This window comes from Macrotis lagotis, chromosome 1 (genome assembly GCF_037893015.1).
Source record: "Macrotis lagotis isolate mMagLag1 chromosome 1, bilby.v1.9.chrom.fasta, whole genome shotgun sequence".
In the NCBI taxonomy this organism is placed as follows: domain Eukaryota; kingdom Metazoa; phylum Chordata; class Mammalia; order Peramelemorphia; family Peramelidae; genus Macrotis; species Macrotis lagotis.
The window spans coordinates 436,377,972-436,392,625 of NC_133658.1; the positions used below are offsets into that span (position 1 = coordinate 436,377,972).

At 37.8% G+C, this 14,654-nt stretch overlaps 1 protein-coding gene across 3 annotated transcripts in view; it reads right to left on the reverse strand.

Annotated features, from left to right (window-relative positions):
• The window catches only part of LOC141506465 (solute carrier family 22 member 4-like), a 91,094-nt gene that overhangs the window by 50,406 nt on the left and 26,034 nt on the right, over window positions 1-14,654 (reverse strand). For all 3 annotated transcript variants that reach the window (XM_074213276.1, XM_074213274.1, XM_074213275.1), the window contains exon 2: window positions 1,985-2,088. In XM_074213276.1, coding sequence (XP_074069377.1) covers window positions 1,985-2,088 — 104 coding nt within the window. The remainder of the gene's footprint in view (window positions 1-1,984; window positions 2,089-14,654) is intronic.

The window sequence follows — 14,654 nt, forward strand, 5'->3', positions numbered from 1 at the left end:
CAGCTTGGCTGGAAAAGTAGCCTTTGAGACCTGGAGTCAAATCCATTCCATAAGCAAGCATCGAGGACTGCAGCAGAGGACAAATACTTCCTTTATTAAAAAAAAAAAAAGCTCAGTTTAGAAGAAAAGTCTTTTTTTTCCCCCTGAGCAAAACATAGGCTGCTTAGGATAACACAGTTAAAAAGCACTTACAACTACAGAAAGCAGTAGCAGGTATGGGCTGAGAGAAAGTGATAACAAGAAAGAAATAGGGCATACATCTAGCTTCCCCAGCTAAGGTTTAGAATTACGAGTCCACTGACCTTTGCACTAAAGGAAGAATGAAGGTGATAAAATTTAATGCACTTTTCTGAAAGTTGGAAAGTTACATGTTTATGAAGTACAGGCCACTCCCCAAGTCAGTCCCTAAGACCTCTGTTCTAGTCACTGATTAACTGGGTGAGTCTGGATAATTCACTTCTCCATTTTTAATTTCTGAACCTCTCATATGGGAATAATGAAAACTGATGAATAGGATGAAAGGTGTTTTTGAAAAGTGTGAGGTGCTATACAAATGCAAATTTTTCTTCACACCTCTAATGCTGTAAGATCCTTTTTCTTCTGAGTATTTTGCTAAAATCTTTAGACAACATAATGTACTGAGAAACACAGTTCAACAATCTCCATCTCCTTTCACCTTGACCTTCCTTTGGTCAGAAACAAAGAACTGTCCTTATTCAGGGGCCAGGAGGAAAGAGCACTCTGTTGGGGTGTTTGATACCCTCTGGAATTAATGTTGAATGCTAACTGTAGTATTCCTCAAGAACACCTGTGCATCATGAGGCAAAATCCCCAGGTCATCGGTAGCAAAGTCTTCTCTGATCTCTAATCTAATATAATTGATACAGGAGATTCCAGGTAAGGAATTTCAGCAACTTACAGTCTTAGGGAGACACTGATAGTCAGTCAATAGCATTTATTAAATATCTACTATGTGCCAGTCTTTGTGATAAGCATTGGGGAGGATGCATAGAAAGACAAGACCAGTTCCTGTCCTCAAGGAGTCAACAGTGTAAACTGTTCAGTACAAACAAGTTATAGACAAGATACAATGGAATTAAGAACAGGGAAGGCAACTAGGCTTATTTTGTACTTTGTTTAACTCATAGGTAGCTGACCTCACTACCTGGGTGCCTCTTCATTTTTCAAAGAACTAGGCAGCATTCCCTATTATTAATTCATACTCTGCTTTCAATTTATTTTATTTTGAATGAACAAGAAATAAAGATTTTTATAACAAACTTCTGTATTAGACACTGATGACTGACCTTGAGAGAAGAGAGCATGTTATAGGACTCACCCACCACCACCAGTATACTTGTATTCCATTTTTTTTTCTTTTCCAGGACCTAATTAACATTTGTAGGCTCTCTGAGGGAGTTGGGGGCAGGAGACAGGAGCTTGAGCTGTTAGTAATTAATGGCCAAAATCCTGGTCTTGAAGGAATGCTGTATTCCTCCTGATTATGTTATATCTGTCTCAGTAGAGAGTAGTATGAAAAGAATTAGATCAAGAAAGAAGTTGGGGAAACTGTAAAGTGGTCAGAGAGCATAAGTGAAAATTATGTTGACATTTTGGTTTTTGGGCAGGAGTAAGTCTAGTAATATTATGGTACTCTTGGACTGGGGAAGACTTTGAGAGGCCATCTCCCTATTTCTAAGAAGCATCACAAGATCAGAGGTAAGAGGCAACCTGGTAAGGGGCTCTCTGCCTCTTACCTTCAATCCTGTAGGCCTACACAACTCTCAGGTCTGGTTGGAGGTACTATAGGAAAAGACTTCATTCCTGCCTGCTTGCTATTTTTCAGTCAATGAGTCAATCATAGGAAGTCTATCATGGCATTCATTAGTCAAGTTTAAAGAACAGAACTAGTCTCAATCCTCTGAATACTGATAAAGTCGACCAATTGAGGATATCCTCAACCTTGGAGAGAAACTCTCTTTACCTGTCTGAGAGTTGTCCTGATATGAAGGATCCCATCAGCACACCCACGAAGAACAATGAGGTTGTTAGTGGGGGTTTCCAGTTTTCATCACACACTATATTCCACTGCCAAAGAGAGAAACAGACCATGTTAAATATTGTTGTATCACCCGATTGGACCCAAGAGTTTTAAGTTGGTTGCCTGGCAATGCATCATCTTTGCTCTAAGGCCCAGATTAAAACTGTGCAGATCTATAGGAAGAGGTGGTTAGAATCATGTAACATATCAATGTGAGGCAGATTCTATCCATGTTCAATATGAGTTGGGACACAGTACTATTTAAAACCTATTTCTCTAATAGAAGCATACATCCTCAGTCTTATGTACTATCATCTCAGAAACTATCAGGGTCCAATGGAGAGAATACACCAAATCTGGATAGGCCACAGAGTCAGCAGGACCAGGGATAGGCATGAAGCGAGGACAGACACAAGATTGGGAGTTTATAAGTTTCTTCCTTTGATCTGAGATAATCAGGAGTAGCCCCCTTTACTGTACTTTTAAAGATTGTTATTTTATACTTAATAGCCAAAAATAAAAGCAAACATTCAATATGCAAACAGGGATATAATACAATTAAACATGAAACCATAAACTTACTTTATAATTTGTTTTTTAAATGCATAGATTAATTTTAACACAATAGCAAAAAAAAGACCAGTTTACTCCTTTCCCTTGTGTGTTTTTCTATATAATATTTGCAGTCATTATTTATAAAGTTATTACTCCACTATAGCTGTAGGATGTGTAGCAACTACATCCTGGTAAATAGTCTAGGCAAACAGGTTAAACTAGCTTAAGTGTAACCAACAGACCACAAATCTCTTGATGAGTTAAGGAGGTATCTACTCTGAGCATGCAATGACTTCCCTTGGGAATAGGCAGATGAGAACAATTTGTGGAGCGATTACATCAAAGTTGCTCTCATCACTATATCTTTGACTTTTGTCTTGCCACTGGATGACTCTGCAAGAGAGGGAGACTGACAGCTTTGTGCAAATTTGCCTCACTTGGATTCAATTCATGTGTAAATCAAGATATCACCTTCATGGATTTGCATAAACTGATGCTGAGTGAGATGAGTAGAACCAGAAAAACATTGTACACCCTAACAGCAACATAGGGATGATGGACTTGCTCATTCCAGGGACAATTTTTGGCTGTCTGCAATGGAGAATACCATCTGTATCAGAGAAAGAATTATGAACTTTGAACAAAGACTAAAGACTATTACCTTCAAATTAGGGGGAAAAAAACCATTATCTTATTATGTAATTTTACTATCTCATACTTTGTTTTTCTTCCTTAAGGATATGATTTCTCTGTCATTACATTCAACTGTGATCAATGTATAACATGGAACCAATGCAAAGACTAACAGAATGCCTTCTGTGGGGGTGGGGTGGGGGGAGAGAAGCAAGAATGGGGGGAAAATTGTAAAACAAAACAAAACGGACAAACAAACAAACAAACAAATAAATAAATAAATAAAATATCTTCATGATGTAAGGACAAATAGCAATATCCTGGACTATGGGTCTACTCTCCTCATTATACATCATTTTAAACAAGTCTTCTCATATTTCTTTGAATTTGTCATCTATTATTTTTTAAGGTAGCACAATAAGGAGGAGAGGCAGTGTAACTGAATAACCAAGATGTTTCCTTTCTGCCACATCCTAATTGTGTAATCATGGGTTTCAACAGAGTATTTTGTTGTTGTTGCTGCTGTTGCTGTTAGTATGGAGTGGAAGTGTTTTAGCTCTTGTGATTTCATTGATGTCAGGATTTCCTGGCATGGAAACTTCTTCCATTAATGCATATCAAAATCTCTTCTGTAACCTGTGCTCTGGAAGTTTACAAATGACACTACAGAAATAGTGTGACTTGCTTGTGACCACAGAATTAGTATGTGTCAGGCAAAGGACTTGAACTCAGGTCTTCTTGGTTCCAAAGCCAATTCTTTATCTATTTATACATGCTGCCTTTCAAGATTTAAAATTGGGTCTATTTCTTCATAGACCCATGAGTACCGACTTCCATCATTTTAAACTGTCTTTGACATTTGAATACATATAAGATGGAATCTCAAATTTGTATTAGTTCTCATTCCTCTGATTATTAAAACCCTTTAAAATTTGGTTATTATTGATTTTTTTTAAAAATGGATTGTTCTCTGAATTTATATATTAAGGAATATATCTTGCTCTCACAAATCTGTGTCAGTTATTTAGAGATTTTAGAATTTTTAATTGATTCTTTGGGGAAGAGAAATTTAAGTTTTATTAAAATTTTATATTTTTCACTTAATAAGCTCCCTCCTTAGAATGAAAGAAAAAACAAAATTTTTGTAACAAATATGCATAGTCAAGTAAAACAAATTCCCCCATTGGTTGTGTCTAAAACTGTACATCTCCTTCTGTATCTCTCATTCACAACCTTTCTGTTAGGATCTAGATCGTATGTTTCATCCTCAGTTCACTTATTGTCTTCAATGGAATGATGGGTAGTCATTTCAGTAATCAGTGTGGAAGGATCATTTTCAAGGGGAATTTGAAGATGGTTCCCTCTTAAATCCTTCATCTTTCCAATACAGTGATATTTGCAAAACATATTCTTTCCTTCCATGTATGAGTTGGACTAGATGACTACTGAAGCTTCCAACTTGAGTTTGGTGATTCCATGATTTTTTTTTAAGTGTGGGCTATGCTTAAGGTACTATGCATTTGTTTTGAGAAAATGATTGAAAGTAAATGGAAAAATCTGTGATGTACTGATCTTGTCTGAGGATTAAACTTGTCTTTCCTCATCATTCATCTCTTTAAGAGACTCTAGATACACAGTATATTAAAGCCTGTCTCCTATTTTCTCTCTGACTCAGTCCCCATCTCTAATCTCCTCCTCTTTGCTCAAAGTAGGGCTTCCCAGAATTGGGCTTACTCTCTCTTTAATTGTCTAATCTAAGACCTTAGAATAAAAGGCAAAAGAAAATGAACACAATGAATTGGAGAAATAAAGAAGCACTGGGATGACACTTATCCATCATCCCTGTATTTGGCCTAATTTATAAAATGAGATTCACTTCCTCCCTCTTGGGGTCCTCAAAGGTAATCCAAAAGAGATTGCCTTAAATGGAATAAATTAAAGAGAGGACATTCCAGATTCTTTTTAAACTCAACTAGAAACATTTATTTAAAAAAGGCAACTTCCCCTTCGGGGCAGCATCCCCTGCTGGTTCAAATCTCACTGAAATTGAAAAACACCTCAGGTCCTTGAAAGGTCCAAGGGCCAAGACTCAAGGACACAAGTACACTCGAAGTGGAAAATTTTTTACCTTTCCTCTGAGATATTTCCAATCCCAGGAACCCAGAGAGGTAGGGCTCAAATGGGTGCTAAAATTAGATCATTCAATTACAGATGAGCATTTCTAATCACAGAATTGGGCAAAGAAAAGTGAAAACTATTTGTGAATTTGTGGATATCAGTTTACAAGCAACTAGGAGACACAAATAGGCAGATAAAAACATTTTTTGGACATGGAATCAGTGGGGACATGAATTCAATACTACCTTAGACTCAAGCAGTGTAGCCTTGGGCAAGTCATTTAATCTTTCTTACACTTTCCTCATATGCAAGCTATTAGGATTATAATCCTCTCTTCCCAAATCCTCAAAGCCACAGCTTGCTTCAAAACTGAATGTTACAGAGAAATATGTCAGAAAATTAAAAACTGGTAAATATCTTCAATGTATCCTATGTTTAAGATGTTTCCTGGGGAGGTTGAAAAGACCACTTTTGCCAAATGTTTCCCAAGTAGCTGTGTTTTTCCCTTGGAGTCGTGACTGGAACATTCCAGTCAAAGATTTCAAGCTGGGTTCTTTTCTCAACTATAAGCCTCTCCCATGAACCCAAACCCACCTTCTCTTCTCAAAGAATATTTTGCCAGCTCTTCAGACTATTTATCCAGGTCTGTTGAACTCAAACCTTACACATTTTCAGCTAAGATAACCTTTCCAAGACTTTTGATTCTGACTATTCAATGTTTTATCTGAGTGACTCAGGGGAACTACATAGCATCTGTAAAATGCTAATGCTATTCAAGAATTCTAATACCCTGGAGGTGATTCCTGGGAAATATTCTGTATTATAGGGGGAGGGGAGAGGAAACAAAACCTTTTATGGAGAATTGAGGTGGCCAGGCAGGGAGAACTGAAGAAAGAGGACAAGGAACACTAGAGACTGAAGAGCATTCATATTTTCTTGAAAAGTTGGAGTCAGTCTGCACAGGATTTTTTTTTTTGTATATTTTCACCAACTGATGATGCCTGGGGTCTCTGCCCACAACCAACTTTGCAGCAGAACATCTGCTAAGAGAATGAAATTTCACTGGAGAATATAGACAGCATGTTAAACTGGAGTACAAGTCAGAAAACTTGGGTTTGACTCCCAGCTCTGTGGAAATTTGGGTAATTCTTGGTCTCTCTGGTCCTCAGTTTCTTCATCTCTAAAGTGTGGGGAGGTAGACTAAGATGATGCCTAAGGAACTTTTTAGCTCATTGCTCCCAATATCTCAAGTCCACATCATTGCTACCTGTAATCTCAAGACATTATTAAATTCTCCAAACATAATTAATTTCATTGACCTTAACATCTTAAAAATAAATATATACCTAGTCACACTTAGGAACAAGGATATGCATATGTCCAATTTAATGCAACAAATATTTATTAGGCACCTTTTATAAGTAGGTGATTTTGGAGATCCATTGATAAATATCACAACTCCTCAAAGAGACAGGAGACAAGATATTGTATTATGATTCAGATGATAATTATCCATATCCAAGAATACTATGTGAACACAGGAGCGGGTGATCAAAGAAGACTTCTTAGGGGAGTTGGCATTTGAATTGAGACTTGGAAGCAGCAAATAAGAATTCATTAGATGGAGGGAATATGGGCCTCTATTCCAGGGAATGAGTTAAGATTCTCTTATTGGGAAGCAATTCCTTGTTGACAACATGTTATAGGCAAGTGGCAGCTCATTCTCTCTGGAGAAAAATAGAATGTTTCAGATCTTTTTGAGATTGAAAACATAGCATGCAACTAAGAAGATGCCAAGTATTTGGCTCCAGGGATTTTGGGGTGCAGGTGCTGGGCTTGGTGAAGTGGGAAAGAGTGCTGAAGAAGGTAATTCATTAGCTATGTTCTGAGAATATCCACTGCATGGAGCTCCAGGCTTTCTGAAAAGCACTGTAGCATTTATTTCATTGTATCTAAGATTCCATCAATACAGGGAATTCTCTCTAAAACTTCAGGTTTCAACTCATTCAATTCTTCTCATTCTATGGGATTCTTGATTATGTACTGCCAAATGCTTTATTTTATTTTATTTTTTTGGTTTTTGCAAGGCAATGGGGTTAAGTGACTTGCCCAAGATCACACAGCTAGGTAATTATTAAGTATCTGAGTCTGGATTTGAACTCAGGTCCTACTGACTCCATGGCTGGTACTCTATCCACTGCACCACCTAGTTGCCCCTTGCCAAATACTTTAAAGAGGATTATTCAAGCACACCCTTATCACCTCTTGTCATAATTGATATTTATGCATCCAGTCTCTTCTCACTTAAATCCATCCTTCACACAAATGCTAAATTGATATTTCTAAAGCATAGACTTGACCATATCACTCTCCTGCTCAAAAAGCTTCATTGGTTCCCTTGTGCTCCTAGGATATAAGACAAACTCTTATGTTGTATTTAACGCCCTTTTTAAATCTCACATTCTTTTTTAAAAAAAATCAGTGTTACTTCCCAATGGCTTCCCTTCCTCCCTAGGAAATTTCCCTGACAAAAATAAGAATAGTTGAATTAAATAAATTGGTCTAATTACATTGAATAAACTTTTCTAAAAAAATATGTTTACTTCTGGCCAATAGTTTACCACTTCTCTGTAGATTTGGCAGGTGCATTTCATCCTAAACCCTCTGAAATCACTATTGGTTATGGCATTGATCAGTTTTGAAATCTTTGAATGTTCCTAAGCATTTTTTTCAGATCAATTTCATAATTCATGGGAAGAATAAAATCATTCATTGAGTGCTATGTGTCAACCATTTTACTAAGTGCTAGTGATACAAATAATAATAATAAAAACCAGGCAGAATCTGTACCCAAAGAGGGAGAGAAGAGAACAAGATAACCTCTACTATGAGCAGGCCCTGGGCTAGGTACTTTTACAATTATAATCTCTTTTGATCCTATGTCAAGTAAAATGAGATTGAGGTTTGATTTTCTCCAGGGTAGCAGATTATTAACAGTGACCTGTTTAGCTGTTAATAAAGTGAGCCACTTGAACATGATCAATTAGGTTAGCAATAACCACTAAGTTGGGTCAATGGTCTCTTTCAATGACCCAAGATCTAGAATGAGGACCAATAGGGTAAAAAGACTTTAAACCCAGTTTTGTTCTTTCTGATTGACCTGACAGAACATTAGTCGGACCTCCCCTGGCAAAGGTAAGACAATCCCAATTGGTAGACATTTCAATGAGGAGGTGGGTTAAAAGTTACCTCAGGTCCTCCCTCTTAATTCTTTGGGAGTCAGGAATAATCTTGAAATGATAGGATTAGTCTGCAGACAATGGGTGTTATGGGATAGAATTAGTCTCTAAACATGAGTGTAGTCTATAAGAAGGTTTAAAAAATCAATAGTACTTCTCAATGACTTCCCTCCCTCCATAGAAACCTTCCCTGACAAAAATAAGAATAGCTAAAATTACATAAATTGGCCTAATTAAATTGAATAAACTTTTCTTAAAAAAAAAGTTTACTCCTGGCCAATAGTGTGAGTGTGTGCATGCTCATTCGCACATGCACGCACGTCTGTGCCTGTATGTATGAATTGAATCAGGGTGGAGATATAAACTAAAAGGAGAGAATAGAGATTTAAATGACCAGAGGTTATTGGAGTGTTTATCTTTCTTTTTTGAAGAGGACTAGTGACATGACAATTTTGAACTTGCACATGAATTGGATTTAAATGAAGCAGAGTTGTATAAAGTCCTCTGTCTGAGTCTTCCAGAGTCATTGAAGTCCCGTGGCAAGACAAAAGTCAAGATGCCTAGTGGTTATCCAGAATAGTGAATGACCTTGGTATCTCTAATGTCTGACTAAGCTCTAAGCTCTCCACTGGGCCTGCTTCAGTTGCATTCATGGCTGCTGGAACATATTTTTCTCATTCACCCATTCTCCCAGGGGAAGTTTTTGCATAGTTAAGGTAGACACTCCCTTAACGAACTCATCTAAGGATCATCAATTATGCTAAACCTGTTTTAGCCTGTCTGTCTAGATAATTTACCTGTATAGACGGCTGCTGTGAATGCTACAGCTTTTTGAAGCCTCAGATGACTGAAAGAAAGTTGAGTGGACACCAAAGGTGAAGAAGCAGCCATGAAAAAGGCTCTGCAAGCCTTTAAGCTAGAGGTGCTAGTCCTCCTTGAACACACTACATACCTCAGTTACCCGAGTAAAGGATGGAGAAAATTACAAGACAAAAGTTTGACTTTTAGGCAAACTTCTTAAGAATGCAGGTGAAGGGTAAAATTATAAGGGTCAGGTATTTTGCCTTACCTGGCATGGGATAGTATGCCAGTTTGTCTTAAAAAGATCAAAATAAATTTTCACTTTTATAATCCTCACAATAATAGCATATTATTCTTCCTATTTTATGACTGAAGAAACAGAGGCTAAGTGATTTTTCCAGGAACACACAGTGAGTAAGTGTCTGAGAATAAATTTGAACTCAGGTCTCCTGGATTCTAAAATCAGCATTTTATCCACTGCATCATCTAGCAACCTCAGAGCACCCACTCTAATTGGGGGTGGCAAACCCATAAAAGAAAGTTCAATTTAAGTCCAATCAACAAGCATTTATTAAAAATTCACTTGCCATGTGCCAGGGTTATAAATATAAACAGAAAAACAGTTCCTGCCTTCAAGGAGCTAACATTCTAATGAGGCAAGACACATAAAATGAATTTGAAAAGGAGAAGAGAGATAAATTTTTTGGGGGGGAGGAATGGTAGAACAAATTGAGTGAATCAAGAGTACAGCTTGAAGATGAATGAACTCAGGCTGGTCTGGACCTCCTCCTTAAAATGGAGGGCAGATGGCCCACAAATCCTGAGGACATTCTAGTGATGGATGGTCAGGTCTTAGAAGGCATTCGCTCAGAGAAGACCTGTGGTCCTCTATTTCATTAGAAGGAATGGAGTTGTTGATGTCCATTTCATTCTATCAACCAGCCAAACTTGCTATTCCCCATGCATGAATTTTTAAATTAAATTTAAAAAATTTTTAGTATTTCATTTTAATTTTTTTCCCATGTGTGATTTAAAAAAATTCTTTAACCTCTCTGCCTTTATATACTTAGGTTGTTCACTATGACTACGATACTCTCCCTCCTCGATCTGCTCTTTTGGAATTCCCAGCTCTGTTCAAGACTCAACTCAAGTACTATCCTCCACTCTGTTTTAGATTTTTTTTCCCTTTAAATTAATAAAGCTACTTCCTAACTGATTTACCCAACTAGAAGTGAACCTTTCACTCAGAGGAACCATGTTCCTTTGTAAATGGACTTTATGAGGTTTTTTTTTTTTTGCTTTTTTTAACCAACAATAATTTCCAGGTCAAAGATCTTATCATTAGCTTTCTTTTGTGTCTTGTTCTTGTTACAGTTGCCTATTGCAGTTAGAGAATATACTTTGTCGCAAAGGTTAATTCCTAATAGATTCTGTTAATTGTCCCCAAATTCTCAATCACAACTTGGAAGCTATAGATGGAATTATTCTGGGAATCGGTAAACAAGTCTGTTATTCTATCCTTTCATATACTTTGTAAGTCTTAAATTTGCACAAAGTCCTGCCAAAAAATTGAACTTTAAACTGCTTTCAAAATTTCATGCTTTCCAACTTCTCAGCAAAAGGACCACAGATTTAGAATTAGAAGAAACCTAGGAGATTAGATAATCCCAAACACCTTACTTCACAGATGTGGAAACAGAAGCATGAGAAAATTTAAAAAAAATTCTTCAATTCAAATAGGTTAAATGACTTACCCCAGATGCAATTATGGTAAGTAATAGAGCCACAGTTTCATCCTAAGTCCACTGACTCCAAATTCAGTGTTCCTTTTCTCTATCTACCCCCCAAAAGAAGCTTTTTTCCTCCCCAAATTGGGGGAAATGATGGAAAGAGGAGCACCCAGGCAACAGAGCCTTTAGATAAAGCGTTCTGTGGATGGAAGGTTAATCTTTTCCTACAGTAGAAAAGGAAATGTAGGAAAAAAATCAGTTCAAAAACGTCTCATGCACTTGAGATGAAGAGACTGGCCTGGGAGCAGCCAAAATCAGGATTCCATAGCTTTGCCTCCACCCTGCAATCTTGGCCCCCAAGCTTGTAGTTCTAACAAGGCCTGTATCTGCATGTGCTCCTTCCATCTTTGCCACCAGGAAACCCCAAGTGGCCAGTATGGATTGGGTTCTTGGCAGTCATGGCCAAGAACTGGCAAATGAAAATCATATTTTTCAGCCTTTGCCCAAAGTATCTCAGCTCTCATTCTCAACACAGTTTCTGTTTATTGTTATTGTGGCTGCTACAACAACAGTTTTTGATTTCAAGAACATTTACATGAATGACTTCAAAATGCTCTGTTGATTCTTTTAAAAAAAAAGTTACAGCTGGCTTACAGTTATAGTTACATGGCTTAGAGCATGACAATCTGAACTAGCCTGTGACAAGACAATATTGTGTACTGGAAATCTGGAGGGAAAGGATCCTAGCTCTTGCCTGTGTCATCTGGGGCAAATCACTTAACTAGGTCTTATTTTAGTCATCTGAAAAATGAGACTGAATCAGGTAATCTTCTAATATACCTTTCAGGGCAGCTTAGTGACACAGAGGAGAGTACCAGGCTTAAAGTAGAGTCATTTTAATGTGTTCAAATCTGACCTCAGACACTAGCTGGGTGACCCTGGGCAAGTCACATAATCCTGGCTGCCTCAGTTTCTTCATCTTTAAATTAACTAGAGAAGGAATGGTAAACAATTCTAAGAAAAAGCCAAATGGGTTCATGGAAAAATTGAACAGGACTGAAAAGTGGCTGAACAACCCAAAATACCTTTTGGCTCGAGATCCTGACATCATAAGTCAAGAAATTTATACTAGCTTTCCCTCTGGGCACCAAGAATGAATCTTTCCTCATCTCTCAGTCAGAACTTGTCCAATTTGGCTGTTGTCATTCATTTAGACAATCAATATTTAATAAGGACAACCAGATGGCACAATAGATATAGTGCCAGGCCTGGGGTCAGAAAGGTTCATCTTCCTGAGTTCAAAGAAATTTTTTAGTAGTGTGACCTTGAACAAATTACTTAACCCTTGTTTGTCTCAATTTTCTCATCTGTAAAATGAGCTGGAGAAGAAACCAGTAAACCATTCCAGTATCTTTGCCAAGAAATGGGGTCACAAGAAAACTCAGACTTGACTGGAATGACTGAACAACAACTCTACTAAGCTGACCTTACTGCCTCTGAGGCTGTATACTTAAGTTTACCAAAATATTTTGCACTCTGTGGTGGAATTTCCCAACAAATTTTCAAGGTCTTAGAGGATTTTAGAGGAATTCAGAGAAACAGTGCTAAGATCTTTTCAGTAAAAAGTTTCAAGTCCAAAAATGTTGGACATTTTTGGTGGAACAAATGGAACCAGAGACCCAGGAAAATTTAAGATAAGCACTGGAGAAGGCTATGAGGTGTTGTGAGAGTTCTCTCTTCTTAAATGCAGGGATCCCGAAATGTCTGTCCTCTCCTCAGAGGAGAACATATACATCTATAACTCCTTTCTTCTAGATTGTAGGGGATTGGGAGCAAATCATTCACCTGCATAATATAGATTTGACTGGATTATATTACATGGGTCCTGACACTCCCATAAACTGCTAAGGAATGAAATGTGGGAAGCAATTGTGGGAGGCAGAAAGAATGGGGCAGACAGAATAAAGAGTGAAATGGTAACTAAAAGGGCAATTCAGACTCAAAGCATTACTCAGAAGCATTCTGAGGGTTCCTACCTTAAACAACAGCAACAATTTGTGGTGAGTATAGATAGCAAGTGCTCAGCACACTCCCTTCAAGTAAGCTGTCCTCATCAAAGGATGGAAGGATAGATTTTGATTGCATGTTGCTTTTAAACTGTGGTCCTTTGTCTGCAGCAAGTGTTTTTTAAAAGAGGAGATGCCAGACGTCTATTCTTTAATCTCTTTGTATAGTGATATTAACAATTGTGTTTCCTCCTTCTTAATGCTTTCTTCATGGAGCTCTCAAAATTCTTTTCAAATAATCATTTCCTCCTCTAACCTTTGTTTGTCCTCTAGCAGTAGGACTAAGGTAAAAGGACTTTTTTGGGTCATATAAGGTGACTGGATATGTTGTGAAATCTGGTGCTAACAGGACAAGAAATGCAGGTCAGTAAGGATGCAAGGCCCAAGTGAAGTCTGTCTGCTTAGAAAGTGAACTAGGGTATTATAGTCTATGTCTGACCTGAAGGTTTAGTTCTTTAGGAATACTCTGTTCACTAATAGCCCAGGCAAGAGTCGTGTCCCCTAAAATCCTGATGTACCTGAAAGGAGGTTAGGTTAAGCTCAATGTATGCTATGAATTCATTCAGGGCTTTAAGGGTTAAAGCAATACCCCCAGCAGTGACACCCAACAGAACAAAAAGCTGGTTCAATTTAGCCTGTGACATATCTAGAAATGAACCTCCACCTTTCTTAGAGGCCTTTGGAATTAAGTTTTCTAGAAGTCTTCCCTATTTGTCTGGAAATTGTTCCAGTATTCAGTCATTGAGTATCTTGCCCAGTTATTGATTCCACCCTATCTCCTGTTTCCAAATAACCAGGGAAGAGTCATCACAACATGCTTGAGGCTCTTTGCTGGTCTCAGGTATCAATTTGATCTGGGCTAAGGATGAAATGCCTGGTTTGAGATATGTTTATTCCTGGCAGGATGGGAATTTTTGGATTTAGCTGCCCACATATTCCCTTAAGAAGTAGCCAGTAGTAGTCCCACTATTATTCCCTAGCTCTCCTCCAATCCCACTTGAGGGAGATGCCACTGAAGTCGAAAATCTCCCAAACTCTATGTCTCATGCTAACATGCAGCAGTGAGATAGTAAGTGGGAAACTCTTATTTGGGGACCTTGGCCAGAAGTCAAGGACCTGGGAACTGCTGTTCAAACTGATAAAATTAAGGTACTAAAGATTAGGGGATTGACCCTACTGCTGAGAACCTTAATGGAGGGCTCTTCTTCAGCCAGGAGAAATTGCTCATTATGCAAAGTTCAGCAGAGTTGAAAAACATAAAAGCCAGAGATTCATGGTCCCTAAAAAAAAATAAAAAAATATAAGTGCTTATATTCTTCAGTGATTTAGACATGTTTCAAGCCATAAAGATTTCCATTTTCCCCCACTTCAAGGGAATAAGTGATTCCTGTCATTGGTTCTGACAATCAGGTAGGGGAAATTTGGGGGTTAAAAATAAATACCCAATGCAGGCAGTTAGGTAGCACAGTGC